A 10,300-nucleotide genomic window follows, 5' to 3' on the forward strand; every position below is an offset into this window, starting at 1 on the left:
CTAAAATTAAATCTATTTATTGCAATCGCATGAAAATTGTCGAAGTTAGGCAACTTTTCCTAAATACGGCCTAGAATTTGTATTGTGAGCAGTGTGGCTAAAGAATTCATCAATATTTATTCCAAATTTCTATAAGTATATAACCCTTTTTTAGCAAAAAAGTGGTTCCCGTCCACCTAGAGTAGCTCATCAGCCTTCTAATTATTTATAATAACTGATTTTCAATCGCACTAATTAAAACTTCAATCTTCATAAAATTAAACAAACATTTTAGCAAGCGATGAGTTAATTAATAGAAAAATTACCGCGATTTAAATTTACTATTTCAACCGGACAATATGTTGATGCCGGAGGATAACTCATACGCCATGACAAACCAGTAATTTAGGCAGGCAAGTATTCGAGCAGACTTGGTAACGGTGTGGATTTTTGTTATTTTATTTGCGTGCATTACTACAATAAAATCATAGAATAATCATTATTTTTGATCGAAAAAAATAAAAATCAATTACTCACAGTTTCTTTTGAAAAGTAAAACTTAAATATTGATTATTTTTTTTTTATTTATATTGGTTAAACTCAAAAAATACAAATCATTGCATTGCATATTTTTTTCATTTATATTGGTTAAACTCAAAAAATAAAAATCATTGCAGATTATGGTAAGACGTGAGAATATAAATATATGAGTATAGCTTAAAATATTTTTTTTTTTGGATAAAATTTTAAAAATAAAGATTATGCTTTCAAACTAGGGGGACTTTATACAAAATTTAGGAAAATTCAACAAATTTTCATCAAAATTTCAACTTTTTATTCTGACGGTCTCCGACGTTTTATTTCATAAGAAATTTCTACTATGTGAACAAAGTGCAAAAATCCGCCACCAAAAAAATTCTCAAAAATTAACATGATTTTTTAGACATTTGAAACTTGCACTTCATTAGACTAAAATTGTATGGGCTATAAAACTGCATACCTAAAAATTCAGAATAAAAAGTTGAAATTTTGATGAAAATTTTTTGAATTTTGTATAAAATTTGAAACTGTGGTTACACGGTTTTGGTTAAAGCTTAGACGATATTTTATATAACAATAACAAAAATAAATAAATATATCAATATTTAAGAAACATTTTTTTTTTTACTGAAGCACAGAAATTTCGGCAGGCAATTACGAATCTTCGAGTAAAATGTAGAATCTAACACTAACGAAAATTTGGGCTCTGAATGAACAGTTTATTCGATATGTATGTGCATTTATGTGTCGGCCTAAAATAAATTTAAATCACATGCGATTTTATTTTATGTTACATTTTAAGTGAAAAAGGTTCTAATACATACATACGTACTTCTGAAAACTGCTAATTACGATTTATTTATGTACGTCACGAAAAAAAGTTAATTTATAAATAAATAATCTCCACTCACGCAAAAATAACTTCGACGAAATCACGATTACTTCAAATGCATATTCACTAACTCTGAACTTAATGCCTGAATTTATAATTTACCAATACATATTTACTAACAACCACACTAACAAATTGAAGTAACTTCGTTCTTTTCAAAAGAACAATAAGCGATTTTATGTGTACACGTTAAAATATTCATGTATGAGTGAGTTGACTTTTCGGCTCTCTCCCAGCTGAGCATTTTGCAACTATGTAAATAACTCACCACACCGAAGCACTTTACACCGTGCTGCGTTCGCTGCTGACTTCAACACAGCGAGCGACGCTCTACCAGTTGATATCCTTTAAGAAACTTTCAACGAATAGATATTTTTTTGCAAACCCTTACGCATTTCCACGTATGTATGTATGTTATTTATTTGTATGTAAGTGTGTAAGTGCACACTTGTAACGGTCTGCCTCCTCCTCCATCAGCTTGTTCGGTTATTCGAAGCCACATGCAAGCGCAGAGAATAAGTCCCGTCTAGCCTGAGTGAGTAAATTGGAGATACTGGGACTAGGCTAACGGTACGAAAGTTAGGCGAATGTACTCGAGTAGCGTGGAGCCGCAAAGCTGCTGGTAGGCATGTTTAGTTGGCCATAGAGGAAGCACACAGGTTGTGGTGAGGACAACATTTGAGCAAAGAAACGGAGGCAGCCACACATACTCGTGTCTGCTGCTTGTAATGCTTGATGGCGTGGAGTGCAAAGGTACCAACCACTACAATGGCACTACATTAATACACTTGAAAATTAACCTTTTTCGAAAGATTTCTGGCATGAAAACTTGGGTATTAAAATCTGATATTGGTGAAACACTCGTAAAAGAGAAACTATGTACTAGTAGGTGGGAAGTGAAATTCTATAAAGAAAGTTTGCAGTATTTAAAAAGAATTTCAAATACTTAGAAACAATTTGTAAGCTATTTTTTTAATATTTTGAATAGTAATTTAGAAAAATCGGCTAATGACTAATTAAAGCCAACTTAACTGTACTACCTAAATATGCAGCTTTTATCTACAAAAAAAAATTAGCTTGCGAATATTAATTGTTTTTTGTTTTAAATAAAGTTTTTGTAAAAAACCTTGACATAAATTTTTGGTCAGGTATAACAGTTAATAAATTTTAAGCCACTTAACAACTGGAAATACAATTTGGGTAACTTGTAACAGAATATAAATTTTTGGAAATTTTAATTTTCTGGTCAATTTAATTGGGCAAAAATATTAAGCCATTTGCAAACTGGACAAGCAATTTTGATTAAGAAAAATCTGGATATAATATTTTGGTAACATAACTTCCAACATAATTATATAAATTTCAATCAATTTAAAAATTGCACATAAAGTTTAAGAACTTTGTATATTGTTTAAAATATATAAATATTTGAAAACTAGACATCAATATAATTTAATTAAAAACAGCACAAAAGTTTGAAGCCATAAAAAACTGGCCATGGGGTTTTCGTTAATTAAACAGTGGATTTATTTTATTTTATTTTAAAAATAAACAACAAGTTTTGGTCTAAACCAGGACCATGTAGATCTGAAGCCATTTAAAATCTGGACATAAAATTTGGTAAACCCGGGATATAATTTTTTGGTAACTTAAAAACTGCATGTATAAAAATTATAGGAAATTATAAAACTGTACATTCAGTTTAGGTCGTTAAAAATTGGAAAATCTAAGCCAATTAAAAAATGGACTTAACAGTTTTGTAGATGAATAACACGCAATAATTTTGTGAAAGTTTAACTTGTTAGCTCGACTTTAACTTGATGTAACTTTTTGGAAATTTTAAAACTGGGCATAAAACAAAATTTTTATATTTTAAGCCATTTGAAAATTGGCCATGAAGTTTTTTTTGCACATAATTTTTAATAATCTAAAAACTCGATATAAAATAATGATAATTTCAATTTAAAACCTGGAGATAGACTTGAAAAATGTTACGTTGAATTTTTTTATTTTAAAACTGAATATAATTTTTTGGTAACTTATCAACTGGAGATGACTTTCTGAAAGCTTTTAAACTTGGAGGAAACTGGATGTAAATTTGAGGCCATTAAAAAGCTGGACACAAAATGTGTGTAGTTTCTAAACCACATATAAATAAATTTTTTAGTTTAAAAAAAGAACGGACCAGAATTTTCGGTCAATTAAAAACTGAACATTAATTTTAAGCCATTTAAAAACCGGACCTACATATTTACAATTTTTGTTAGTTTCTAAACCTCAAATATTTAACTTTTTAATCATTAAAAAATGGACATACTTGGTAAAAATTTTTAATTTAAAAATTGGATAAAACTTTTTGTTAACTTAAAAACTAGATAAAAATACTGCGCTTGCCAGGGATGAAGTTTTTTCAGTACAGAAGAGGAGCTTAATAAATGCAGTTGGAGTTTTTAAAAATACCATATTTTTCGCGACTATAAATGTCGGTATTTTTATTTTGTATGCAGAAGTGGTGTCCAGTAAGATACAAACCCGCTTACACGACCACTTTTTACTATTCAGTTTTATAATTCCACATTTTATCAAATATACATATTTATGTAGTTAAAAATAAATAATAATTTATGGCATACGATTTTTCTCTTCGTAAAGAAAATTGCATTTACTCATAAAATCATATTCTTTGGTGCTTTACTTAAATTTAGATTAATTATTTCTTTAAGTTTATTCCTTTACTTTAAATTGTTTAATAATTTTCTCATGTATGTATTACAATTTCCCATATCTTTTATCCACACATCTGGCAACCACTACGACAGCTTTTACGCGTCGTGTTTTTTCTCTTATTTTTCGCACTTGCCTCAGTCATTCAGGCTTTTATCCTTGAGTCGAGCAGCTGCCACAGGATGCTTAAATGCCCGCACAAACACCTACACTCGATTGCCCAACAACACACACACACACACACACACACACTCATGCAGACTTGCGATTAGAAATCGCACAGGCACAGGAACAAAAAAAAATAAATAAATACGCGCGCGCACCGCTCGTATCCACCAGAAAAGTATTCGAATTTACACTTGTCGCGCCAGCGTTCGTATTCTTTCTCCATTCGCCTGCTGTAGCGGCGGCGACGACGACGACGTCTTCGTGTGCGCCGGCGGCGTGGGGAGATCTGCCGCACTTAATGTCAAAATGCTTGCATTTTTTATTTTTTGTTTTTGTTTTTTGTCATAGAACTTTTTCTCGCCCGCTTCCGTTCGTTTCTCACATACAGACATACATACGTACGTACATAATTTATATACGAAAGTGTGTAGAGGCAGCTTTATTTGCGCGCACGACTGGTGAAAATACACACGAGCACGATTTTCACCTTTTCGACGACGACAACAACACCATTTCAACTGCGAAGTAATGCAACAACAACCGACGATTTATTTTTTCCAGACACACATTTTTTCGCACGCGCACACATACGCAGATATGTAGATATATACATTTTCATTTAGCGCAATCATATAGTTTGTCATTTTGATTCGCCTATTCACCCAACACCAGCGTATAAATATTTTATTTTTCATAAATTTTTCACACCCCTTTCTTTCACTTACACTTTCATTAGTAATTTATTTCTTTAATCTTTTTTAATACATATTTACTTGTGAAATGCTCGCATCACTTTCCGCGCATTGTTACCCGTTGCAAATTCAAATTCGAACTAACAGAGCTGAGCGCCAAGCTAACTGCAGGAGGCCACATCGCCCTCTATATGCAAGTGTGTGAGTGTGTGTGCCTGTCTGTATGTGAGTCGGCACGTATGACTGTTACTGTTGTTATAGCCCTCTGTTGCTTTTCGCTTGCTGCTGGACTTTTCCAGGGGAGCGCATGCAAAATGGTGAATTCGTCTGCTGGAGAGTGAGAATTTGCGTGCGTTCTTCCTCACCTCAGAGCAGCTGTTTGTGTTGCTGGTTGTGTGCGAAAAAAGCTTTCGTGGGAGAGCAATGCAAATGTCACAGGTGTCCGACAAAACATTGGTGGCCGAAAAAATGTGCCAAGAAAAGTAATTGAAATTTTTTGAAGAAAAATTATTCGTCACAACTTTGATTCTTCCCTTCCTTTTACAACTTTCTTTCATATTCATTGTTACATGGTAAGGATGTACTAGGCGTATGAGTTATCAGAACATTGCATTTTAGAAAGTCGATATTAATTCGAAGGCGCCTTTTCCGAATTCTACTAGGTAAATCCATTTCAATGAATTATTTCTATAGGAATCTATAATAAAGGGTATAAAAAATTAAATCTGGCAAGGGGGCGTGGCACCTCCCGTAGGCGTGACGTTTTTAATCGGCTTTAACTTCGAAACCGTAAGTCACATGGCTTTGAAATTTGGTGTGTTGACATACATACATATCTACGGTAGATGCTTATTGTAAAGTAGAAATACTTTTGTAAAAGGGGTGTGGCACATCCCGTAGGCATACAATTTTTAATCAGCTATAACTTCAAAACCGTTAGTCACATGACTATAACTTCGGACTCCGAAGTCATATGACTTTGAAATTTGGTGTGAAGAACTATTGTAAATGCATACAAATAAGTTTCTGACAGATGGCGCTGGAGTCTAAGGTATTTAGAGAATGCGTCTTTATCGTACGACCAGGATTAACGGGTTTTAAAGTTATAATAAGAACTGCTTCTGCAAGAAATTTACCCAAAACATAGATGGCGCTGGAATCCAGAGGCTTATGAGAACGGAAGGTTCTGCTCTACAGTCGTTTCAACCTAAACTAATAACACTGGTTCAGAAATTTTAATTCTGAGAAATTAATTCCAGATGGTGGAAAAATGCAAAAAAAAAACTTTAACAGGGTATCAATTCAAAAAATAACAGCTTCTGTGTAAATGTTTTGCACTTGTGTTATAGCCTTTTCCTTTAGAACAAAACTAAGCTACCCATGAAGAAAACCGATGGATAAATAAGAAAACAATGATTGGTTAAATGAAAATGCGCAAGGATTTTTTGTATGAAATATGAGCAGAAGAGAGTGTTACTCATACGCCACGTACACCTGAGTAGGTAGGTTGTTGGCATCGAAAACAAGAGGTGTCAGAAATGATTAATTAATTTCTCAGAAACTATCAGGACTATCGAAAAGTAATCTATAAACGGTTTATGAAGAATTTTATTTTCTTTAATTTGCCGCACCTCGTATTACAATTATTTAATTGGTTCGTAAGATATACGCGATTAAGTGAAACCACAATTTTTTTTAAGGTGAATAACGGTAAATTGCAAATATCTCGGAAAAGTTATCCATAGAAAAAAATATTATTACCTCGATTTTCGGAATCACCGAGCAATTCTACATAGGAATTGGATAGTGGCATCCATAGAACATTTTTGCTTTAAACCAGTGTAATTTTTACTTTAGAAGCCGTATTTGCTTTTCAACACTATTTTTGTATTTGTCAGCTCAAAAGTTCTTATGCAGGCGTCGCGAAGCAAGCTGGGCATTGGCAACTATAGAATAAAATTTAAGTAAATTCTGAATTAAATTTGAAAATTTGACGAACTTTCCTCATTTTTGTACACACATACATAGTTTGAAATTCGGATTGGATTTTTCTTCATAAAAAAAATAACAAAAGAAAAATAGCAAAATGTCGAGTCTATATTTATATGTTTGCCACTGTACATATAAAGGGGGTCACAATGGGCCAATATTAACATTTTTATGAGGAGGTTTGCTCTCCAACCATTCCAACCTAATTTCTCTAATAGCTCAGTGATGCATACGTAGCATTGCATGAGAGTTGTCACATAAAGAATCGATTAACCGAGGATCCATGGAATCGACCTGGCATAGCTGATCACGCCCATATGCTTGAGACCAAAAATTGGGGCGAATATGTCACGAAACCTCATAAAATATGCATTTGTAAAAACCAGCCATAAAAAACTTGCCAACACTTGAATAGTTATATGTAGAACAAAATAATGTTTATTTAGAATTAAATATGTATTATGTATGTCCGTATGTACATATATATGTATGCACGTACATAAGTCTCACAACAGTATCACTACTTAATTCTTACTAGGTATTGAAATAGTTCTTAAAATCAAACTTAAAATATACATATGTTTTTATTTTTTATATGTATGAATATTCGCGTTCTTGTTTTGGTTTTTTTTAATATGATTTTATATATTTATTATTACTTTCTTATTAATATAGTACATTTAATGTGCAAAAGTTATATATGATTTATGTATGCTTGTAAAAATTCTAGGCGTATTTATTGCTAGTTTCGATTAATCGAGTCATCAGTAGTTTAGTTTTAAAGAATATATATAGGAAGTTCACGTAACAAATGAGATTCAGAAATTCTGAATAAATTGAATCTAGTTAATTAAATACATGTAGTGGTAATAGCAAATATTTTAAGAAATCAATAATTCATATTTTTTCCGTTATCCTTAAGACGATTTTGCTTGTACCTTGCTTTCTTGTTGACATGGGGCACAACCAAAAAAAAAATATGCAAATATTTTTATATTTACATAAATAAATAAACTAAATTAAAAACAATTATTTGTGCTCAAGATAAATAAATAAATAATTCGTAAATGCTTTTGAAAAAGCGATTTGTTCACTTGGTTTTCAAAGTTACTCTTTTTATTTTCTTGTGTAGGTGCATACGTGTGCCTAGGAGGGCGGCATCAACTCGAACATGGCATACTTCCAGGTCCAAGAACGTGCCAAGTTCTCAAAACGGACACGGTTGTGCTCATACATATAACCTAATTCGGGTTCCATGCATATCTAAAATCGAAACAATAAAAAACACACTTTAGCATGAATTTAATTCATCACATAACATCAAACATAAAAAAATACAAACCTCTGTATATGGATCTGTGAGCAAACTTTGCACCGACAACAAGATTTTCGAAACATTCAATGCTAAGGACCAGTTATGCTGGAAAATATCGATACCCACATCACCATGGCGTGACACATTCGGATGAAGAATCTTTGTCAAAAAGCGTACAGTCGGTGGAATCATTGGATAGCTAAAGATATATTTTCATTTGAATTCGGTCTCTTAAAAAATTAAAAGTCGTTTTGCTACGTACCGTTCTGGAAAAAAGATATAAAGGAAGAACTTGCCACCCTCGTATGGACTGCCGGCAGGTCCCAAAATGCTCGCCTGCCAATAGGTGTTTTGCTTGTCTAAGGGTATCGCATCTATGCCCTCCGTTGCATGGCTATTCAATTGATGTGCATCGTTACGCAAGAAATTCATTCGTATCGCATTTTGGCGTGCACGCGGTGGCGACTTCAAAGCCATCTGCAGCAAACAAGTTCGGCAAAAGCAGGAATTCATCAATGCGCTGTACAATTTGAGCCAATTCGGTACATCAACGATGCACTGAAAGAGAGGCCAGCGCTCTTTCAAATAACGCATCCACATCAATTGCGATGTGTTTTGTTCTAATATGCTACGCCATTGCTTGCACACTTCACTCGCCTTCCACATCGACATATCGTCCAAGTGGGAGAAAATAATTACCATGATTTCAACGGGCAACATTAGGATGTTATTTGGCGGCGCAACGGGTACGATTGCTTCACGTGCATTCGCACGCCCTTCACATAGCAACTCTAAGAAATCAGGCAATGAACGTGGTGCCAGTGGACGTGGTCGTTGTATAGGTAACAATGCAACATTTCCACGTTCGCCTTCGCGCTCTAGCGAACGGCGCGGCTGTTCTACTTCTGCAATTAATGGAGGCACATTATCAACTTGCATTTCTTGTGCTGCCATAACAGGTGCATTTCCTATTTCGGCCTCTAACATGCCAACACCCTCCTCATCATCGACGTCATCTTCGACCACGTCATCAACATCGTCATCATCGTCGTCGACGTCGTCATCTTCATCTACTTCTTGTTTATCTTTGAAAGGTGGCTCATCATTACCTGAATCTTCATCATCTGAAATTGTGGTTTCCAACTCTTCGGCCGCTTGTGTATTGTACAGAAAAGCGTGACAGGTGCCGCAGAGCGGCTCATCAAAGTTCGGGCCGTAGTATCCATTGCAAACCCAGCAGGCAGTGCTGCACTGTAAGTGGTATTTTGAAATAAATTAGGAATTTGTATATACATATGTACATAATTAATGCCGCTTACCGAGAAGGAAAATGTATCTTCGACGGCTTCCTCCAGCTCTTCATCCTCGTCGTTGTCGCTACCATTCAGTTGCTCCAACAATTTCTGTTGCTCCAATTGCTGTTTTGTGAGGCAAGTCGCCATTTTTTGCATACGATTAGTAGATTGCTATAGTTTTCTTCAAGTGGCGTTGTTTTTATTGATTGTAGACTGTAGATAAATAGAAAATAGCCGGATTGGAAACAAATTAGTCTAGCAGCTGTCAGCTGTTGCTGGCACAGGACTGCAAATTTAAGTATAATGCTTTGAACACATTAATAGCGACATGGTCACGCGACAAAAAATAATCAGGTTCACTTTTCACTTTTTGTTTCCGTGTATTTACTATGGGCGGCTGAATTGCTTTTCGGTAGAAACTGAGCGCGACATAGTAAGAAAAAAGACAAATTGAAAATGTTTATCAAGTCGGAGATGGGCTTGCTAAGCCTTCATTTTCCATTGAGAAGGGTAATCATTTTAGCTAAGTACATTATTGGAAAAGTTCTCTATTTGAAAAGCAAAAGAAATTGGGTATGAAATCGACTCATCCAAAAAACTTGTCAGTTACTCATTTTTTATACGTTTATAAGTTTGTTTTGATAAAAAGTGCAACACTTATCAACTTTACTTTTCAAAAAAAAAAAAAGGTTTATCCAAAACTTGT

General features: G+C 34.0%; 1 protein-coding gene across 1 annotated transcript; it reads right to left on the minus strand.

Annotated features, from left to right (window-relative positions):
• Positions 1 to 7,609: 7,609 nt before the first annotated feature.
• On the minus strand, positions 7,610 to 9,863 carry morgue (modifier of rpr and grim, ubiquitously expressed). The gene is made up of 4 exons (XM_017633433.1): positions 9,619 to 9,863; positions 8,562 to 9,550; positions 8,327 to 8,498; positions 7,610 to 8,247 (listed from the first exon to the last, which is right to left on the minus strand). Exons 1-4 carry the CDS (start codon positions 9,748 to 9,750, stop codon positions 8,131 to 8,133), a joined length of 1,410 nt encoding a protein of 469 aa, XP_017488922.1. The 5' UTR covers positions 9,751 to 9,863; the 3' UTR covers positions 7,610 to 8,130.
• Between the last annotated feature and the right edge of the window lie 437 nt (positions 9,864 to 10,300).

Source organism: Rhagoletis zephyria, unplaced genomic scaffold (genome assembly GCF_001687245.7).
Source record: "Rhagoletis zephyria isolate East Lansing unplaced genomic scaffold, Rhagoletis_zephyria_1.1 Rzeph_scaffold_11626, whole genome shotgun sequence".
NCBI classification, from domain to species: domain Eukaryota; kingdom Metazoa; phylum Arthropoda; class Insecta; order Diptera; family Tephritidae; genus Rhagoletis; species Rhagoletis zephyria.